Here is a 22,772-nt window from a genome sequence, read left to right as displayed (position 1 = left end):
GGAACGCTGTTACCTTCCCACCAAAGGTGGTCCCTATTTTTCTACTTGCATTTTTCATGTGCTTTTGAACTACTAGGTTAGCAGAAGCTGGGACAAGTCATGGGAGCTCACTCCGTTACACAGTGCTAGGATTCGAACCGCCAAACTGCTGACCTTTCTGATCGACAAGCTCAGCGTCTTAGCCACCGAGCCATCCTTTTTGAGCTACTGCTTCCCTTTTTTTTCCTTATGCCTTGCTTCAAGCATTGGTATTGTCATACAGTGCAAGTTTAGCCTCTTCTGCCTTGGATAGCTCTGGTGATGATGGAATAGACTTTATTTGAAAGGGAAGAAAGGGAAGCTTTGGACCCACCTCATTGAGCAAAGAGAAGATGCTAACAGGATTCCCTTCAATGGCGTCCAGGCAGATTTGATTATCTTGGTAGTTTACAAAGGACCATTCCAGACCTTCCTCAGCGTATTCTTCCTGGAGGAATCAAAATCATAGGAAAATAGCAGAGAAGGGAGAAGGTGATTTCAATTTGCCCAAAGATCCCCGGGACACAACGACTGATATTTGCAGAAGAAAATTCACTGGCAAAGTATTACCTGTTGAGCCTTTAGAAAATGGCCGACAAAATGCTGCTGCAGTTTCTCGTTGGCGTAGTTGATGCAGAGCTGTTCCAAGTGGTTTACCGTGAAAGATTCGAAACCGTAAACATCTAGTAAACCTGGAGGTGAAGCAAAGTCAATGGGGAAGCCAGTTTCTCTTAAAGACCACATGTTTCACTTAACAACTGCAGTGGTTCAGTTCAGTTCAGTTCAGTTTATTACATTTATATGCTGCTCTTTTCCCCCGAAGGGGACTCAACTCAACCAGGGAAGGGGAATACAGAGAAAAATTTTTAAAAAACAAAGCATAGCAATGCATAATTTAAAAACATACAACAGTCATACCATTCGAGAAGGGGGCAACAGCTCTTTAGCCCCAGGCCTGTCGGAACAGCCAGGTTTTAAGGGCCTTGCGGAAGGCCTGGAGGGTGGTGAGGGTTCGAATCTCCACGGGGAGTTCGTTCCAGAGGGTCGGAGCAGCCACAGAGAAGGCTCTCCTCCAGGTAGTCGCCAGTCGACACTGGCCGGCGCATGGAATTCGGAGGAGGCCTAATCTGTGGGATCTGATCGGTCTAGTTCCCTTAACAACTGTGGCAAAAAGGGTTGTAAAATGGGGGAAACTCACTTAACAACTGTCTTGCTTAGCCACAGAAATTTTGGGCTCAATGGCGGTCGTTAAGTCGAGGATTATCTGTAGCCTTATCCCAAGCCATTTAAGGCTGTAAAGGTAATAATCAGCACCCTGAAAGGAACTGGGTGATTCCCAGGTTGCAGAAGGTTCAATGTGCAGGACATTATTTAGTTTGGATTCTAACTATTTCTGTCAGCAGTTATGCACCCAAGATGGCTCCAAAGAATACCTATGAAGTTGTTCCACACGGAATTTGAGGCACAGATGCTTTCGTTGATCACAGATACCAGCCACTCAAAGATCCTGCAAGAAAGATGAAAAACTGTGCCAGAGGCAGATATGCTTTTGCATAGCAACAAAGAAGCCGGAAACGCAAATACGGAATTGTAGGCGAGTGTCATAAACAGGACTGAAGCTAATCAATCATGAAGGTTATGCTTTTCCTTCCGGGTTAGCTTACGCTCCAGGTAGGCCTCAAGGAGGCAATGAGATTTTAAGGAATAGAATAGCGAGAGATGCACAAACAGAGATCTATCGGCTAAAATAGCAAAGATACACAGCCATCTTAAAATGTGAATGAAAACTCAGATTTTTAAGGGCATTCGATGAACGTTTGATGCTTTGGTGAAGTACCCAAGGCAGTGTTTTTCAACCTTGGCAACTTGAAAAGGAATGGACTTCAGTTCCCAGAATTCCCCAGGCAGGCAGCCATGCTGGTGTAAGGACTTACCTGGCATAAATCACCTTGGCCAGACAGTCTCTCCTTGTTTCACAGTCTGCCTTGAGGCAAGGCTTCTTGAACACCTGCCGTTGTTTCCCAGCGGTTATCGTCCGGATCCTGAGTGTGTCCGACAACTGTTCCACAGGCACTCTTAAAAGCCGGGAGGCAGTTTCTGCGAAGCCTTGGTTTAAAAAAATCATTAAAAACAAACCACCCAAAAAAGTTAGCCACTTTTTTCTTAAAATAACCTGGCTAAATTTCTGCTCTACAATATAAAGCTTAGGAGATAATATATTGGCTTGATCTATGGGTGGTTCAGAAATATGAAATGGGAAAATGACTATCATCCTAAAATTTTCTAAGTCAACAACTACACACACACACACACACACACACACACACACACACACACACACACACAATATAAATACAAAGATCTGTTGGATAACCGACAGGGTTCCTACATCATAGTTAGCCCTCAATTATGACCACAACTGAGCCCAAAATTTATGTTGTTAAGTGAGAAATTTGTTAAGTGAGTTCGCTTCATTTTACGACTTTTCTTGCCACATTTTTAAGTGAATCACTGCAGTTCTCAAATTAGTAACACAGTTGTTGAGTGAATCTGGTTTCTTCCTTGACTTTGCTTGAGCAAAGGAGGACCCAGGAATGCAGCAACCGTCATAAATCTGAGTCAGTTGTCAAGCAGTTGTCAAGCAGTTGTCAAGCATCCGAATGTAAATGATGTGACCGTGGGGATGCTGCAACGGTCATAAGTGTGAAAAATGGTCATAAGTCACCTTTTTCAGTGCCATTGTAACTATGAAGAGACACTAAATGAACTGTTGTAAATCAAGGACTACCGTATTTTTCAGACTATAAGACGCACCAGAATATAAGGTGCACCAAGATTTTGAAGAGGCAAATTAAAAAAAAAAAAGGTTTTGTACTCTGTAGACCTCCAAAAAACAGCCCGTTTTTCGCAAAAACGGACCCAATTTTGGAGAGAGAGAGAGAGAGAGAGAGAGAGAGAGAGAGAGAGGGGGAGGGAGAGAGAGAGAGAGCACATGCCTAGCCTTTAGGAGGCTTATAGCGTGTTCCTGGGGGCTGGGGGGGGGTGGACGAGCAAAGAACGGCCCGCTTTTTGCTCATATTTGCCCTCTCCAGCCCCCCGGAGCACTCTGGAAGCCTCCTAAAGGCTATGCATGGCCATTTGTGCTAAGGGGGTGGGGTTTTGGTACACCAAAAATGTTGTATTCAATGTATAAGACGCACCCAGATTCTCACCCTCTTTTTTGAGGGAAAAGGGTGCGTCTTATACTCCGAAAAATACGGTAACTGTATTATGACGTACTTTGCTGAATAAGCTCCAACTGACTGGTTTTACACCATCTTCAGCCATGATTTAAACCATGATTCTGCAAAGCTGAAAATAGACTGTTTTGAGACTGGAAGTCTGGTTCACAGGCAGCTCACCTTTGGCCAGATCTTCTAACTCACAAAGATGTGCCTCATCTTCTGACTCGCAGAACTGAATATTTCCCAAATGGAGAAGACCAGCTAGTATCTGTAACAAAAAGAGATCGTTCAACTAGTTGGCTTTTCTGTATTCTGTATGGGTGATGTTTTTGGGCTGAACAAGGATCCATAAAAGGCTGCCTAAAATGTCAACAAATGATAGAATTTCAAAAAGGTTAGGAGATGACGGATAATGAGAAAATATATTAATAAAATGGAAATATACAAGTAGGGAAAATAGTAGTATATATATACACTAATACAGTGGTCTCCAACTTTGGCAACTTTAAGACTTGTGGACTTCAACTCCCAGAGTTCCTCAGCCAGCAAAGATGGCTGAGGAACTCTGGGAGTTGAAGTCCACAGGTCTTAAAGTTGCCAAGGTTGGAGACCATTGCACTAATAGATAATACAACTTATTATAACTAAAAATAAGTTAAGCCTAGTAGATGGAAATTTAGGCTTAGGTAACCTAATTGTATTAACATTAATAGTATGTTAAAATATGTTGTGAATTTAAATTATTAAGAACTAGAAATTGTGGGGATTTTGAGATACACCCGGGATTGATTAAATATTGTTAATATTTGGCTTTATTAGTAATCCTACAATTTGGAATATTGAAGTTATGGTGGAATGAGCAATTTTTAAAATATTAAATATTAGTAATTTAGTAGGGGATAACAAATATCTATGTTCAAATGAATTAATGGGAAAAATGATAAAGAATTATAAAGAGAGAATAATATGAAGCTGGAAGATTAGGATTACATAAATGTATTTGTATTATTATTGTTAGTGTTGTTTTAAAAAAAATTGACCCAGTCAATGCACTGTTCACAAAATATGCATGGTGTAAAAAGAAAACTGCAAATAAAACATGTTTTTTTTTTAAAAAAAGGATCCATACTCAGAAACTGAGTTTATTGGAAATTGACCAGCAGAAGATTTGAAAAGAAACCTAGTCAAAAATGGCATGAAGCCAGGCTGCTGAAATTCAGGATATTGTAAATCACCCTCAAAGATCAACATGTGCTGATTAGGTGGCCTTACAAATCCTTTCAATCAATCTAACTGCTATTGAGCCAAGGTTTAACTGACCTTAAAAACATTTTTCTGGGTGAAACTGTCCATACCCAAGTGGGTCATGGCCTCCCGAGTCACATCAAAACAGTCTTCTACAAGGCAAAGAGACATTTGTTAAGATAGAGGTTTTCTCTCTTCTCCCCTGAAGATCAGGTGGTTCTAATGTAGTCCCAAACTATGATTTACAAGGCCTAACAATGATTTGCTGCTACAGCTGAACCAACAGCTTGACTTAACATGCACTGGTACTGAATTAGGCCAAACTGCTCAAGCCCAAGAACAGCATGGATGGGACAAAAGCAAATTTATTTTCTCTTTCATGAAATAAAAAAATGAAATACTGTCATTTTTCTTGTACTTAAAAAGTATTTTCCCTACCTCTCACATTAAACTTTGAAATTTGGGAATCCTCAAGTTGCCCATCCAGGCAGTACTGAGAGAAATGGGGATGGGTGGGGAGAGATTATTAGTTTTTGTATTGGGGTTTCATCCCCAATAACTGTCAGGGGTCACCAAGAGTGAGTTCTGCAGCAATATACATTTTCTAAATAAATACATCTTCTAAAACCAAACCAAAATCCCAGGGCTTGCTAGGGACTAAGTTCCAATTAAATAATCCTACTGAAGTACCTCAGAAATTATAAACAAACAAATAAATAAAATTTCTAAAACCAAGCCAAAATCCCAGGGCTTGCTGGGGATTAAGCTCTAATTATGGTAAGTAATTCTACTGAAGTACAGTATCTCAGAAATTATAAACAAAGTAATACATTTTCTAAAACCAAATCAAAATCCCAGGACTTGCTGGGGACTAAGTTCCAATTAAATAATCTTACTGAAGTGCCTCAGAAATTATGTATAATTCCTTTCAAATGAATAGGACTAAGAGTTTTTTTTTTAAAAAAGGCATAGGAGTTCATCATAGAAGTTTGTTCTTATCTTTGTTTGAATGCTAGCCTCAGAATTTACTCCAGCAGTTTTCATCTAGTTGTCTTTTCTGTAACAACAATTCATCTCAAGGAAATTATATTAATTGCATTACATTTTATTTATTTAGGCTTATAGTCAATTTCCTCCCTTTCTTTAAAAACAAACAAACACCTAAAGGCCTTTTACAAGATCTGGGTTTTCAAATGCTACCTTCTAGAGTCTTTTCAGAATTTGGAAGCCAACAGAAACGCACACTGTCCAGAAGGTCCCATTCTCGGCGCTCATCCTGCGTGGCTCCTTTTGCAATCTGGAAAGTAAGAAAACAGCTTGGCAATTTCCCTCAAATCTACATTAGTGTCCTACCTAGGTAATGACTGTCATCCTCATACAGCTGCACTTACAGGACCTGCTGAATGGGCTTACTGAAGTAATCCATTTACTGAATTTGTATAGTGAAGTTGAATTTGGCACATGGCAACTTCTAGCTTACATTTCTGGGATCTCCTGGTGGCCTCCTGTCCAAAGTCTAACCAGATCTGAACTTTTTTCATTTTTTTTAGGTCAGCCAGTACCAGCTGAGTGGTGGCATCTGCTGGAAACAAACCAAACCAAACCAGCTGTATAACATGCTACCCTCTGCATCCAAAGTTAATATTAATCGGGCATACTATATTGAGAGAATTCAGAAACTAGGTTATTAAATGAGCTTGAACACAATGATGGCAACAGGATCAATATTTAAAAACAGCTATGGTTTAACCATTAGATGTAGGTTTCATAGGTATCTGGTAGCTAAACTTACAGCTGAGAAGGAATGGATCTGGATTAGTATTTGGATGGGAGACTACAAAGAATTACAGGATAAATTGGGAAATTATGGAAAGAAGACAATGGCAACCCCCTTTTGCATCCCTGGAATCAGTGGTGGGTTTCAAAACTTTTTAGAACCTCTTCTGTAGGTGTGGCCTGCTTTGTGGGAGTGGCTTGCTGGCCATGTGACTGGGTGGGCGTGGTCAACTTGTAAAATATGGTGAAACTCATTTAACAATGGTTTTGCTTAGCAACAATGTTGGCTCAGAAACTCTGGCATTTGAAGCACGCAAGTCTTAAAGCTGTCAAGTTACAAGTTCCTTGCACCCCTAACCCTTTAGAAAAAAAAACACCAGGGGTGTTCAAACTTGACAGCTTTAAGACTTGTGGACTTCAACTCCCAGAATTCCTCCACTTGCTCTTCATCTTGATGATGTGCAGACGAGCAGGGGGGGGGGACCTGGAACCAGTTCTAAACGGCACTGTAGATTTGTGGAACCTCTTCTATAGGAGAGGTTAGAACTGGCAGGAACCCACCCCTGCCTGGAATGGCTACATTTGCAATGCTTCTAGAAGTCAGGGTCAGTTCAAAGAATTTTTACTTTGCTGGCACATTATGGTTGGTCGACTGGATGTGGCATTTTTGTCACCTATCAAATCCTTCCCAAGGATCCGGGATAGGCAGGTGTTTTTGTCTGATGGTGTTAAAGGTAGCCTTGCAGGGTACAAGCCCATGATGGCGAACCTATGGCATGCGTGCCACTGTGGGCATGCAAGCCGTCACCCAGCTCAGTTCCACCATGAATGTGCGCATGCCTCCTGCCAGCCAGCAGATTTTTGGGTCTCTCCCGTACATGTGGGAGATGTGCATGCATGCACGGGAGTGGGGGGAGCACGGGTGTTATGTGGCACCCCCCTGTGCCCCAATTTTGGTTTCAGGAAGCTTCAGGGAGGCCTGCTAGGCCCAAAATAGGAAGTGGGGGGGTCACATGCATGCACGGGGGTCACGCACATGTGCAGGGGGTGGGGGGGGGATTGTGCGCGCATTGCATTATGGGTGTGGATTTCAACATGCGAGGAGAAAAAGGTTAGCCATCACCGATGTAAGCTGTTCTGAGTAGGTACAGGTAGTCCTCGACTTACAACAGTTTGCTTAGAGAACGTTCGAATTTGTAACCTTGTTACTAATTTAACAGCTACACTGGTTCATTTAACAAATGTGGCAAGAAAAGTTGTAAAATTGGGCAAAATTCACATAACAAATTTCTCACTTAGCAACCTAAATTTTGGGATCCATTGTGGTCGTAAGTTGAGGACTGCCTACATATAATATAGTGTGTGTGTGTGTGTGAACAGATGTGTGTGTGTGTGTGTATGAACATAAGACAGTGAATAAACCTAATATTCCTCCCTCCTATTTCCCCCCCCAAAAATTGAAGCAAGCAAGTTATTCCATTTTTTAAAAAAAGATATTAGTCGTACTGAGATCCTTAGCAACAAAGCAAAGCTATTGTTGAGCATCTTTATGTGCATACAAATTTTAAAAAAGGAAGTTATTGATTCACATGAAGCACAATAGAAACACAAACCTGGTAAAAAATATGGAAATTCCTTTCCTGGGGGGCTTGATAAGCAACTCTTGTTTTCTCCAGAAGAAAAGTCTGAACGGAAGCGCTTGTTAAAAGCTGAGATCTGCAGAATGTCAGTTTAAAATTACATTTATAGACTCTCTAAGAGCAGTGGAAAATCAGCAAAATGTACATTTCCCGTTCTATTCCAATAGGCCCTTCTTCACAACACAGGCTTTCCTAACCCAATGGATAAAAAAAAGGATTATACTTCAAGAAAGCCAATCAATGGCCACAAATGCTGAGGATTCTGGGAGATGTAGTTTCAACATATTTCATGGGCATTCAAAGTAGGGAGGATGGCCAATGCCAATGAATAATGCAAGCTCCATCCTTCTACCTTAATGCCTCATTGGTTGTCTTGCTTGTTTAGATCCCACCCCTGGATGCAATGCATAAATCCTTGCCTAGAATACAGGCAGTCCTTGACTTACAACTGGTGGCTTAATGACCATTATTACAGGCATGGAAGGGGTGCTTTATGGCCCCTAAAGCTTTTGTGGCAATTATGAAGTGCCGTGCCACCTGCTCCTCCCATGGCAGTCATGTGACCACATTTTGGGCACTTGGCAACCAGTGAGCTTTTATGATCAGAGGCAATGTGATCATAACCTGTGAGTTTTTTTTGTCGGCTTCTGGCATTTTCTTTGCTGGTTTCTTGCAAAACCACCAGTTTGGAAGAATGGTTCACACTTAGGAATCCATATAACGATTGTGGATTTGTTTCACAACCACAGTGAATTGCTTAATGACTGCTGCAAAAAGTGTCATAAAATCTGATCACAGGAGTCCCTTGATTTATGATTGTAGTGACTTAAAACCAGCAATCCAGTTGCAATCTGAGTCATAAATCAGGGACTGCTTATATGTCATCTTACAAATATATTTTCCAGAGCTTCAGATTGGATTGGAGATCAAATCCATTGACTTTTTTTTTTTAAATCTATATTATAAACGTAAAAGTCCTGGAAGAAATGCTTAAAATCACCAGGAGATGAACTGGAATCAAAGGAAATATTATCTTTTTAACCTTAAAATGTAAAACTTGATCATTGCAATAAGTTTTTAAAACATCACAATGTGAGCGAATTGTGAATACCTATTTAAGTGAAGTTGGATGTATTTCCCAAATCGGCTGCTGTTGTTATTCCGAAGGGTGCATGCGTTTCCTGTGAAATTAACAAAAAAACTGCAATATGCAAGACACACATATCTATCACAAAGGTTAAAGGAAGTATGAATTCAGGTAAAAGAGAAATCAGGCATTATGTTAACATGCAAGGGGATTTGACATAGCATGCTGTGTAAACTTGGCTGTGATTTGTGTGTGTGTGTGTGTATACGCATGTAGCCTAAAATCCTGTTTTTTCTATAGTCTATCTAGCTAATAATGTTGAAAACATATTGTACCATTTCTCACTATTCAAGGCAGGTAAGTAATGCAAGACTCAGAACTGGAGTAATGTAATTTTAAAAAATGTCATCTCCCAAACCAGTTTTACCCGATTTAGTTTAATTGCCTTACATCTTGTGGCCCTCAAGGTCCCCAAATGTGGCCACTCCTTTATATAATTTAGTGCCTTTTGTGAATCAACCAGTTGTGGGTTGTTGTTGGTTTTTCTTTTCTTTTCAAAATGTAGCTTGGGGCAATGTAGAAAGCCGGTCACTTTTTTTTTCATGGCTGGGTTTAGACAATTTTAGTTGGGTTTGTCTGACTTCATAACCGGCTGGAAAAACTACATGCAAGAATTATGTCTTGAGGAGTATTTTTAAACTAAGAAGTAAGTTTCTTCTTTTATCTAACAGGCTTTCTTCTTTTTGTACCTCTGTACAATATTATTGTATCATAAAGTTTGTATTGCACCCCGTTTTTCACAGGTGTCTCAGCAAAACGGGCTGCAGTACAAACTTTATGTTTACATTACAATATTGCGCAGAGCAGTGATGGGATTCAAATAATTTAACAACCGGTTTTCTGCCCTGATGATCAGCTGGGTAAGCGGGGATCAGTGGTCATGTGACTGGGTGGGTGTGGCCAACTCAACGTCACTCAGGTCGATGGCCGCTTCGTCTTAGCTGTTACAATATAACAAGGGTTAACTGGAGAGGCAGTTTCTGTAAGCAGGGTAATAAAGATTAAGCTAGAAGCAACACCAGAATGTTTCCTTCCTGCCTTCTTTACAGGATTAGCTCTGTAAAGTGGAGGGAAAATAAAACAAAATGAGATTTCTTCCAACAACCGGTTCTCTGAACTGCTTAGAAAGTTAAGAACCGGTTCTCCCGAATCAGTGCGAACTGGCAGAATCCCACCACTGGCGCAGAGGTACAATAAGAACAAAGCTTGTTAGATGGCATCATAATGCATGTCTCATTAGTCTGATAGCTTGCTACGGTCTGGAACGGTTTGAACAGACTAGATCAGTGTTTCTCAACCTTGCCAAATTTAAGACAGGTGGACTGCAACTCCCAGAATTCTCTAGCCAGCAAGAGGGGGAATTCTGGGAGTTGAAATCTACCCATCTTAAGGTCGCCAAGATTGAAAAACACTGGATCAGATTTATTTTTTATTTGAATTGGATTGTTCCATTTGCTACAGCAGCGGTCACCAACTGGTGGTCCATGGACCACTGGTAGTCCACAAGAAAATGTTGGTGGTCTGTAGAAAAATCTTTGCATTTTTTATATTGCACTAAATCAGGGATCCTCAAACTACAGCCCCTGGGCTGGATATGGGCTGGATATGGCTCACTGAGGCAATTACTCCCACTCGCTGATGGGATGGCTGCCTGTTTAGTAGCTCCAGCCCTTCCTTCCTGGCGAGTCCAGGGGCTTCAGTGAGCAGCACGCGGAACTTTGGCCAGGTTCCTCGAACGATAAGAGTTTGTAGGTGGCCAATTTAGTGCCTGGGCTGGCTACAAGACAAACATTCATTCTTGGCCATATTTGAGATTCCTAGCTGTAACGGACAGCAAAGCTCGGGTTGACCCCGGGCGCTTCTCTCCGCTAACAGGGGGCCAAGCTAAGTGCCTGAAGGACCCCATCCCGTCACTAATTCATATTAGTGGTCCACGGGATTTAAAATTATGAATTTAGTGGTCCCTGAGGTCCGAAAAGTTGGTGACCCCTGGGCTAGAGCATTGGTCCCCAACCTTTATGGCTTGGCAGACTGGCAGGGGGGAGAGGAAGGATGGTTCTGTTTGAACAGCAGGCATGCACCGCTTGTGCAATCTAGTTCCGAACAGGCCTCGGCCCGAGGGTTGGGGACCAATGCAAACATTTTCTTTATTAAAAAGGTCATACTTACCAAAAGCTTCCATGACAGGATTGGAATCCAACACTCGTTGTTCTATCCTCTCCACAGTTATACTGCCTTCCGGGATGTCGGATGAAGCTGCAACTGTCGCATAAAACTTCATCAGGCAGCGGGAGGTCCATGTCTAGAAACAGATTTTGGATCAAACTTCATCTTTGATCCGGAATCTCTCTTTAATCCTGATTCAGTAACTACAGTTACGCAGAGGCAAGAACAAACTGATTCCATCCAAGTCGAAATTGGAAGGGGATAAAGCCTTAACTTCTAACATGGAAAAGTGGGTTAGATGACAACCTTCTGAAGCCAGGTCAACAAAACTGCTAGTTCACTCACATGTGTAGGTAAATTCAACCAGAAACGAGCATGCAACGTTTCCCCAAAACAGCTTTTAAGAGATCTCAGCTTACCTTACCAGCACCACTTTCCCCGCTAACAATGATGGACTGATTGACTAATGGAATCTGGCTCTGGACATTACGGTAACTTTCTTCTGCTACCGTGAAAATGTGAGGTTTTAATTCCTAAAAAAGAAAAAGTACATAGAGCATTTGGAAAGAAAAATGGAAAACGGACAATTCAATGGCAGGCTGAAACTTTTTCAGCAAAAGGGACTCGTTTTTTGATGAATGCATTATTTGGAGCCTGACATCCAGTGATGGGTTCCTACCAGTTCGGACCGGTTCAGTCAAACTGGGAGTGGTTTGGCGGCCTGGGTCCCTGGAACCGGCAGCGACTCAGGCCTGCCATGCCCCCGAACTGGTTCCCCAGGCAGCAGCACGATCTTGTTTTTCCGTTCTGCCCAGAACAATTGTAATTGCATTTATGGGCAAATGCGCATGTGTGAAGAATGAACCGGCAAAATTGTGCACGCGCTGAACCGGCAGTAATGCCAGCAGCAACCCACCCCTGCTGATATTGTACCATCCTGGGTGGAGGGTGGAAGTAGTGCCACAATTGCCATCTTGCCTGTTTTGATACACACATAAACTCATGGACACAACTGGACACGAACACTGTGGACTGGACCAGAACTGAAAAATTAACCAAAGCCAGGGTAAGCCGAGTGTTAATGTGCACAAGCATACCTTGGTTCTTGCCAATGCCCTGTCTTTTAAGCTCTGGCAGTAGTTGTCGATGAGGTGGCGCAGTGGTTAGGGTGCAGTACTGAAGGCCACTTCAGCTGACTGTTATCTGCAGTTCAGCGGTTCTAATCTCACCGGCTCAAGGTTGACTCAGCCTTCCATCCTTCCGAGGTGGGTGAAATGAGGACCCAGACTGTGGGGGCGATATGCTGACTCTGTAAACTGCTTAGAAAGGGCTGAAAGCTCTATGAAGCAGTATTTAAGTCTAACTGCTATTGCTATTGCTAGTATTTCCTTGAAATTTTTCCACACTGTGGGATCTGCTTGTTTTTACGTTGTGCTCACTGATTTCTTACAATGAAGCTACCAATACACATTATGATGGCATAGTTTGTTTATTAGATGGCCTGTTGCAGAGTCCATGTTTGTTAAGACCAAGAAAGAATACTGACCTGAAGTCATTCAGATACTTCCATGCCTAAGAGAACATTAAAAGCAAAGTGTCTCTACTCCTAATTCATCCCCTCCAACACGCACTACTACACTACTTCTGACTGGTCTCCCCCAATATATTTCAAAAAAATTAAATGACAGAAAGCTTCAGTCTAATGCAGTGTTTCTCAACCTTGGCAACTTGAAGATGTCCGGACTTCAACTCCCAGAATTCCCCAGCCAGCGAATGCTGGCTGGGGAATTCTGGGAGTTGAAGTCCAGACATCTTCAAGTTGCCAAGGTTGAGAAACACTGGTCTAATGCTTTGTTTTAAAATAAGAGTACTATCAATATTTTATTATATGCCTGTATTGAGTTATCATACAAATCAGAAAAAAAACAATTGTAAAATTCCATGCAGCAAAATTACTTTGAAACTTAACAGCCAAACTAGTAAAAAAAGATTGAGCATGTGAAATATTTAGCAAATAAAACAAATTGCAATAGCAATAGCAATAGCAGTTAGACTTATATACCGCTTCATAGGGCTTTCAGCCCTCTCTAAGCGGTTTACAGTCAGCATATCGCCCCCACAGTCGGGTCCTCATTTCACCCACCTCGGAAGGATGGAAGGCTGAGTCAGCCTTGAGCCGGTGAGATTTGAACCGCTGAACTGCTGCTAACAGTCAGCTGAAGTGGCTGCAGTACTGCACTCTAACCACTGCGCCACCTTGGCTCTCGGCTCTATGTAATTGCAAATTACATAGTTTATGCAATGATATGATCTTTGACTGATAGAAGAAAATATTTTGTTGAACTGTGGGGTCCAATGCTAGAGCTGATAATGTTACCTAATTTGGTAATGAAACATCTGCAAGAAAACCACTAAGCTTAGGGGGCATCAAGGACCCCATACACATATTAAGAGTTGCCAAGATTGAAAAGCACTAATCTAACATAACTTTTAAACCCAGTTTGGTTTTTCAGAAAGGCAGCAGTCAGCCACTGCGGCATACCCTCTCACCTGAAGGCCAGCAACGGTGTGGTATCCTTTCATGAGCTCTTGTGAGTAGAGAGACTGAACTGGGCGGAAGGGGTTGATGGCCACAAGGCTGCACCCCGCTTTGGTATAAAACACATCGGTAGCATATCTTGCTTGCAGACACTTCAGAACTAAAGATAACATAACATTTTTGTCAATATTCACTACCTGTTCTCTTTTGAATGATCTATTTTAGTTACCATTTTCAAAATAGAGAACAGCAAGTCTCTGCCTTGTCTGCTAATATATTTTTGGGCAGTCAAAGCTGACTTCACTCTAGACTTCGCGAGCTTCAATTCCCCAGCAATTGCCAAGTTGGCTCGGGAATTCTGGAGTTTATGTTCATGTGTATAAATTCATAATATCAAATAGTGTGTCAGGCCTGCAGCCATCTTTTCCTCTGGATCTTTGGCCTGCCACACTTTCTATTATTCTACTATGTATTTTCTATTGTGGGAAAATGGGAGGGGGGATTGAAGGAGTGAGATGATATGTAGCCATAACAAAATTCTTTCTAGAAAGCCAAGGTCATCCTTAGTCTCTGCACCTCTGCACCCGACCAGAACTGGATGGGTGGAACTGCCAGCATAGCAGTGGAAGATTGGACCATGGGATGGACTGGTGGGTGTGGGGGCAAGATCTTGAATTTTCAACTAGGTGGGGAAAACCGGGAAGCTTTCAGATTTGGGTTTTCCCAGATGTGCCAACATGACTCTCTTAATAAATTGGAACTTTGAGCAATACTTTGCCTTGGACTCTGATATACCTTTGGATGCTATTTGGAACCCTGACATAGTGGCGTTATGCACAAAGGCATACAGATAGTCCTCAACTTACAACCATTCTTTAGTGACTGTCTGAAGTTACAACCCTGAAAAAAGTGACTTGTGACTCTGTTTATGCAGCCTAGAACTGTGTTGGCTTTTTTGGCAGCTGCTGCACATGGCTGGCTCATATTTAAATGATTGTCCACTAGGACTCCAAGTTCCCTGTCACAGTTACTACTATTGAGCAAGGCACCAAATACACAAATTATATTAAAGCGATACAATCTATAGCACAAATTGATTCTTGATTTCAAGTGAGAGAAAAATTTTCATGAAATAAGAGTAGGTCAGAAGCAAACTGTTTTCTTTAAGAGTGTTTGAACACTTACCAGTTGTGGTGGTTACAGGATTCACTTTGGTAAGGTCACTGATGCAAGAGAATTGTTGTTGGTCACTCAGAAAAGATTCCACTTCTTTGTCCAAAGAGTTATCCTCCCCATTGTGATGGGCGGTGAAGCCATTAGCCTAAAAGCAGAGATAGAAGAATTAAGAGACTAACACCAATGAGATATTATTCCAAACACGTCAGGATATCATCTGCAGGAACCTAAATTTAAAACATTATTTTAAAAAAAAAACACAATCTGCATTCCAGCCATGAAACCTTGTAAGATTTGCATTCCGGCATGATTTCTTTCTTTTTCATTTTACATGAATGTTGCCCTTCTGGCTTCATGCTATCTCATGCAAATGAGTGCCCAGCATTGCAATACAGGTAGTCCCCCAAATTATGACCACAATGGAGCCCAAAATTTCCATTGCTAAGCAAGACAGTTAAGTGAGTTTTGCCGCTTAGCAACCTTTGTTGCCACAGTTGCTAAGTGAATCACTGCAGCTGTTTAGTAACATGGTTGTTAAGTAAATCTGGCTTCCCCATTGACTTTGTTTGTCAGAAGGTTATAAAAGGTGATCATGTGATGCTGGGACACTGCAACCGTCATAAATAACAGTTAGCTAAGAGTCTGAATTTTGATCAGGTGACCATGGGAATGATGTAACGGTCGTAAATGTGAAAAAGTCATATATCACTTTTTTCAATGCCGTTGTAACTTCAAACACTCTCTAAATGAATGGTTGTAAGTTCAGGATTAATTGTAGTTTCTAAACCCTCAGTTTAAAGGTTTGTTGACAATGGAATTTGGTACAATGAAATCATATGCATCATGACATCTACATGTCTGTGACAACATCACAGGATCTTGACAAACTTGAACATTAAGCACTATCTAATAAAATGAAATTCAATGGTGAAAAGAGTAAAGTTCTACATTTAGGCAAGAAAAACGAAATGCACAGGTACAGTATAGGTGGTACCTTACTCAATAGTAGTAACTGTGAGAGGGATCTTGGAGTCCTAGTGGACAACCATTTAAATAGGAGCCAGCCGTGTGCAGCAGCTGCCAAAAAAGCCAACACAGTTCTAGGCTGCATCAACAGAGGGATAGAATCAAGATCACGTGAAGGGTTAATACCACTTTATAAAGCCTTCCTTAAGGCCACACTTGGAATATGGCATCCAGTTTTGGTCGCCACGATGTAGAAAAGATGTGGAGTGTTAGATCGGGTGATGGATAGGAACACACAGGCTAACGGTAACAACAGCTCTTTACTAAATGCAACAAGTGAGAACAATCCAGCGAAGGTTGAGTCTGACAGCAGCCATTTTATAGGGAGCTGTCAGACCCTTCAACCAATAGAGTTAAACCTCTGTTCCCGCCGGAATTGAGGGCCTTGGTGGAAACAACTGTAGTTGTAGCAAGTATCTAACATGGAGACTCTAAAAAGAGTGCAGAGAAGAGCAACAAAGATGATTAGGGGACTGGAGACTAAAACATATGAAAAACGGTTGCAGGAACTGGGTATGTCCAATTTAATGAAAAGAAGGACTAGGGGAGACAAGATAGCAGTCTTCCAATATCTCAGGGGTTGCCACAAAGAAGATTTGGGAGTCAAGCTATTCTCTAAGGCACCTGAGGGTAGAACAAGAAGCAATGGGTGGAAACTAATCAAGGAGAGAAGCAACTTAGAACTAAGGAGAAATTTCCTGACAGTCAGAACAATTAATCAGTGGAACAATTTGCCTCCGGAAGTTGTAAATGCTCCAACACTGGAAGTCTTCAAGAAGATGCTGGATAGCCATTTGTCTGGAACGGTATAGAGTTTCCTGCCTAGGCAGGCGGTTGGACTAGAAGATCTCCAAGGTCCCTTCCAACTCTGCTATTCTATTCTATTCTATGCTACTGTACTGTATCGTGACACATGAAACATTATTTGCCTCCCTCAAATTACTAGTTTCATCACAGCAAATCAAACTGCAAACTGCATTTTTCTATTTTAGAAAAAAATAGGATTCATACAATGAGTGGAATGAATTAGATTGATGAATTGAATTCATACAGGAGGACTCTTAAGGGTGTATGGCCGTGATGGTGAACCTATGGCACATGTGCCAAAGGTGGCATGCAGCGCCCTCTCTGATGGCATGTGAGTTGTGGCCATAGTTCAGCTCCACTGTGCATGCCTCCCGCCAGCCAGCTGGTGTTTGGCTCTCTGCCACTCATGCACAGGGGTAGGGCATGTGCAGGGGGGGTCATGCATGCATGCACATGGGCACGGGGCATGAACATATGTGCCTCCAGCTGGCTAGCTGGTCTTCGGGTCTCTGCTGTGCATACGCGGCATGTGTGCAGGGGGGTCACACGAGCACATGTTGACGGGCATGTGTGTGTGTGGGAGGTCACACATGCATGCGCAGGGAGCATTGCATTTTTGGGGTTCAGGCACGCATGCACTTTGGGTCCTCCAACCGGAAAAGGTTAGCCATCACTGGTCTCTGGAGTTTCTGAGTCATCCAGGTCATAGTTGCTCCAAAGTTACTTCTCATTCAAGAAACTTCTTCAGCTCTCGTCCCAAAGGTTTGTTTTCAAGAGGCAACAGGACTTTCTTGTTTTTCTTTGAAGACATTTTGCTTCTCACCAAGAAGCTTCTTCAGCTCAGAGAAGAAGAGAAGAGAAACAGAGCTCCCAGGCATTCACTAGTATAACTTGTATGGTTTCGGTTGGCACTAATTGTATGAACCCTTGCCATCATTTTACATGTAAAGATCAACAATTTACAGGTAGTCCTCAACTTACAACAGTCCATAGTGTTGGATAGTTGCATAGTGACCATTCAAAGTTACAAGGGCACTGAAAAAAGTGACTTATGACCGTTTTTTACACCCACGATTAGTGTAGCATCCACATGATCATTTTATGAGGGTTGCAGTATCCTGGGATCATGTGATCCCCTTTTACGACCTTCTGACAAGGTCAATGGGAAAGCCAGGTTCATTTAACAACCGGGTTACTAACTAAACAACTACAGTGATTCACTTAACAACTGTGCCAAGACAGGTCATAAAATGGGGCAGAACTCGCTTAACAAACATCTCACTTAGCAACAGAAATTTTGGCACAATTGCGATTGTACGTCGAGGACGACCTGTATAGTATTTAATCGCTTGCGTTTTTTAATTTCAAGTACCACATACCTACCATTTTCATCTGTTAATAACAGTTTTGGTTTTAACTGTGGATTAATTATCAAAATTATTCCATCAGGCTTTTTCAAACCTGCAGGTTTTTTTTTCTTTCTTACGTATGTTTCTGGCAGATAAATTGTATTTACTTTTAATTTTCTTCCAAATCTTCAATGTATTTTGATAAGTGCTATGAAAGGAAGGACCAACTATACACGTTCACCCTAACCTGAAACCTGTGAAGCAGCTGTTCGCAAAACATACAACACACACTGCTACTGTTGTGGACTGCCAGAGTTGAAGATAATCCTATATTTTTTCTCCAGTAGAAGAGATCTGTTTCCAGATTGTTATACACGCATTAGCAGAGACAGGAGGAATGCCTGAAGGGAAAACGGAGGCAGAACGATTTTGCATGGGTGTGGTCATGGAAAGTTTTAGGAGGACAAGGGGGAGGGGAGAGTCTAAAAACATACTTTTTGATTGCTAGCTTCATCCCACTTCAGAGCAACTGGCAGATAATAGCCTTTAAACTACACTAGATGCTTCTTTTCTGCCAACCTAGCAGTTCGAAAGCACGTAAAAAATGCAAGTAGAAAAACAGGGACCACTTTGGTGGGAAGGTAAAAGCGTTCCGTGAGTCATGCCGGTCACATTACCTCCAATAGACCGATTAGATCCCACAGATTAGGCCTCCTCCGAATTCCATCCGCCGGCCAATGCCGGCTGGCGACTACCCGGAGGAGAGCCTTCTCTGTGGCTGCTCCGACCCTCTGGAACGAGCTCCCCGTGGAGATTCGAACCCTCACCATCCTCCAGGCCTTCCGCAAAGCCCTTAAAACCTGGCTGTTCCGACAGGCCTGGGGCTAAAGAGCTCCCCCCCCCCCTTGAATGGTATGGTTGTTGTGTGCTTTTAAATTGTGTATTGTTTTGTTTGTCTTTTTTATTCCTTATCTGTATCCCCTTCCCTGACTTGGATTGTGAGCCGCCCTGAGTCCCCTTCGGGGAAAAGGGCGGCATATAAGTGCAATAAATTCAATTCAATTCAATTCAATTAATATGACCACGGAGATGTCTTTGGACAGCGCTGGCTCTTTGCCTTTGAAACGAAGATGAGCACCACCCTCTAGAGTTGGGAACGACTAGCACATATGTGCGAGGGGAACCTTTACCTTTTAGATGCTTTTATTTTATGCATAGAGTACACTTATATTTCATCACCTGTTCTTTTCTCTATTTAGATTCTTCCCTCTCTTCACAAAGAATTATATTATACAATAATACAATTTATATTAGCTTCTTTTTAACAGTATTATAATGTAACCATTATTACTACCATATATTTTAAGCAGCAAAGAGAATAGAAAAACAACCGTTTCTTTTCCTAAAAGTCTTATACCGGTATCTGCCTAGAAGCAGTTTCTCTTCTTCTGCATGAAAGAAGGCTAGAAACTAGGAGAGTGTGAGTTCTAGTTCTGCTTTGGATACAAAGCCAGCTGGGTGACCTTGGGCCAATCACTTTCTCTTAGCTCTAAAAAGTAAACAATGGCAAACAACATTCTGAAAAATCTTAACAAGAAAACTGCAGGGACTCGTTCAGGTAGTCTCTGAGAATTGGGCACAATTGAACAGAAGAAAAAGAAGTCTAATTATAGTCCTTCAAGTCTCCCCTACAAAAGCTAATTGGTTCTAACTGTTAGATTTTGTGCCAAGACAAAGTCAGTGTTATTATTATTAGGCAAGCACTAAATTCTCTGCAAATTTGCCTGGAGAAAATGCTCACAAAGATCTTAATGTCTATTTTTGCATTGCATTGCCATTCTTAAACAAGTAAGCAGGTAAGAAACAAGACATATAAGACATAATTGAATTAAACATTCCATTTTGTATATCGTTTTCCAGCAAGAGATATGTAAGAACCAAGCAATGTTTGTTGGATTAATATACTAATTCATTAGGATAGGATAGGATAGGATAGGATAGGATAGGATAGGATAGGATAGGATAGGATAGGATAGGACAGGACAGGACAAGATAGAATTCTTTATTGGGCAAATGTGATCAGACACACAAGGAATTTGTCTCCGATGCATAAGTTCACAGTATACATATAAATATGGTAAAACATAGGAAAGAATGTTTATGGTTGCGTGTGCTGGGCAAATCCTGTAAAAGTGCTAATTCTGGAAACTTAATAGTATTAACCATTAATCAGCATAATGTAATCAAGCATAGCCTATGGGATCAGCCTTAAACTGAACCATGGTTTATACTGATTTGTGGAATAAATTGCCAAGGTACCGGGAAGATCTACTGTACATTATCAATCATATTAAGAATGATTTTTACTTTTTGGGTTTTGAAAAGTCAACCAGTGCTGTTAATATACTCTGCCTTAGGGTTTACAGTGGCAATTTTTGATTACCAGAATCTGCTTCCTTTATTCCATATGCAAATGTGGCCACGCTTTGCCTCTTGCCAACCCAGACAGTGCAAAGAAAGGGATTAGCACTGACCTCAAGTATTGACTAGGGAATGAACCAAGTCAACATGCACACACAGGCTTCTGATTTTATTATTTAATTTAAATCAAGCTAAACCCTAAAACCCTGAAGAACAAACAACTGTAGTGTTTACACTTGGTAACAATAAAGCTACTCTAGCCTTAACATTGAAGATCTATTGCTGTACACTATGTCTTTTTGTGAATTATAGCTGTCCTTCAAATAACCTACAATCCAATACGAAGGACTGTAAACAAGATTTCTTCTCCTCACCCCAAACTGGTTTAAAACAAAACACACATTCAAAATTCAGGATTTAGTATAAAAACAATCTTCTTGAATCAGAAGAAATCTTTAATTCTTAGTGCTTGCCCTCTTATTTTCCTGCCTCAGATTAGAATTTCATTTAGAGGACACAATATTTCTGGGAGCCCCCGTGAATAAGACTTAATGGAATTGCAGTATAAACACTGGATAGAAGCTCTTTGACTGGAAAAAAAAACCCTCCCCTTTGATGGCTCTATTGAAAAGCTGATGGCCACAGAAGACTAGACTACTACAGCATTGTAGTACAAGATCCAATTAAAAATGAAAACTCAGTAATAATTATTTTAAAGATCAGTCTTAGACTTAGGTCAAATTTCCCATGGATATTCATCAAAGAAAAATAAAAAGATAAGTAGAGAAAGCCACAAAGACATGGCAACAAGGCCTGGATTTGAGTTGAATGATGGGGTTCCTTTGCTAAGCAGCTCAGCCCAATCTTGACAACACAAGTTGATTGAAGTTAGAAGATTTTTGTCCCGGATTTTTAGTGGGAACATTCCAGATAGCAAATATGAAGCTATGGCCATGATTTATCAAACATAATATATTTAATTGGGTTCATACACCATGTGTAGCCATGAACCCAGGTTTCTTCAAGATTTCACATTTCACCTGTTATGCCAAACTTTTAAATAGATAACATTCTCAAGCAGCCTTTAAAATTCTCCAGGTGCCTTTGCCTAAATCTTTAATGTAAGAAAGTCCTATTGAAATCCATGGGGCTTTTCATATAAACATTTCATTATTTTTTTAAAAAAATGCCACTTTCCTCTGGCTTTGTAACTTTAAAAATTTACTACCAGCTGACCAAACAGGATATTTCAGTTTTTCACATGCTGGAGGTAGATTATCCTTGGGTATAAAAAGTTCTGTTGAGCTATGACATTTGATGACTACAGGCAGTCCACTTGGAACTATTTTGTGAATGAATGAGCTTATTTTGGACATTGGTGAATTTAAAATTTGGTATTTAAATTCCAGCACTTTTACTTTGACTGCAAAGGTTTGTGTAGAAGCACATATACAAGTTGGCTCACCCACACACTACACCAAAAGACAATTTTATTGTTTTTATGAGCATCATGTGAGGTACAATTAAGCCAGTATCGTGTGAAAGCTATGATCAACGTTGATGTATTGTACTGACCTATATTAATTTCCTATTAAAGGGCCCTACTTGTGTTTTTTTTAAAATATAACCTATTGTTACTATTGGATAACTTGCTTTTTTTTTTTTTTTTTGGCAAATGTTGGAATTAAAGAAAAGCCGGGCCTCTTAGCTGTCTCTTCTCTTACACAATCTGGCAACTAACTTTTTCCAAAAAACGTTGCTTCTGCCAAGATTTCTCCCCTCCCACGGCTTAGCTTCGCCCAGGAAAGCAAGAAGGAACTTCGTACATGCGCAGGCGAACTTTTGCTCCCTTCTATCTCATCTCCTTTTATTTCTCAAGATTTGAGGGCATATTAAGGGGGCAGACGGAAATTAATCGGTGCTCTGGTTTAGCTATGGAGATTGCGGAGGAGGGGGGGGTGTCAGAGAAAACAGAGTGAAGTATTGCCCAATCGGACTCACCCGCCGCATATAGATAGATATGGAAAGCGGATAAAGCTAGAATCGGAGTTTCGTGGTGGTCCTGGGGAAGCCGAAGGAAATGTCCTCTAACAACAACCGGGGAAGGAAGGCTGAGGTCGCTCCCTACCGGTCCCAGTCCAGGCAAAGGCGGGGCAGGAGCAAGAGGCGGAGGCTGCTGAATTTGAATCACCAAAAGGCTTGGCTCCCGGGATTGAGCGTCCCGCCTGCGGGATGCGG

The 22,772-nt window shown here is 41.3% G+C and overlaps 1 protein-coding gene across 2 annotated transcripts in view; it reads right to left on the bottom strand.

The window, feature by feature from the left end:
• MYO19 (myosin XIX) overlaps window positions 1-22,747 on the bottom strand; it is a 46,361-nt gene extending 23,614 nt beyond the window's left edge. The window contains exons 1-14 of one of the 2 annotated variants that reach the window (XM_032214928.1): window positions 22,536-22,747; window positions 14,941-15,076; window positions 13,767-13,915; window positions 11,636-11,749; window positions 11,220-11,352; window positions 9,015-9,084; window positions 7,877-7,979; window positions 5,688-5,784; window positions 4,563-4,639; window positions 3,420-3,510; window positions 1,953-2,124; window positions 1,452-1,525; window positions 589-710; window positions 353-466 (exon numbers count right to left, since the gene is read on the bottom strand). In XM_032214928.1, the coding sequence (XP_032070819.1) occupies window positions 353-466; window positions 589-710; window positions 1,452-1,525; window positions 1,953-2,124; window positions 3,420-3,510; window positions 4,563-4,639; window positions 5,688-5,784; window positions 7,877-7,979; window positions 9,015-9,084; window positions 11,220-11,352; window positions 11,636-11,749; window positions 13,767-13,915; window positions 14,941-15,076; window positions 22,536-22,544 (1,461 nt within the window). In that variant the 5' untranslated portion in view covers window positions 22,545-22,747. Of the gene's footprint in view, window positions 1-352; window positions 467-588; window positions 711-1,451; window positions 1,526-1,952; window positions 2,125-3,419; window positions 3,511-4,562; window positions 4,640-5,687; window positions 5,785-7,876; window positions 7,980-9,014; window positions 9,085-11,219; window positions 11,353-11,635; window positions 11,750-12,313; window positions 12,410-13,766; window positions 13,916-14,940; window positions 15,077-22,535 lie in introns of those variants that run through there. The other variant, XM_032214929.1, reaches the window with a different exon arrangement.
• Between the last annotated feature and the right edge of the window lie 25 nt (window positions 22,748-22,772).

This window comes from Thamnophis elegans, chromosome 4, assembly GCF_009769535.1.
Source record: "Thamnophis elegans isolate rThaEle1 chromosome 4, rThaEle1.pri, whole genome shotgun sequence".
Taxonomy (NCBI): domain Eukaryota; kingdom Metazoa; phylum Chordata; class Lepidosauria; order Squamata; family Colubridae; genus Thamnophis; species Thamnophis elegans.
This window is presented reverse-complemented; position numbering and strand designations above follow the sequence as displayed.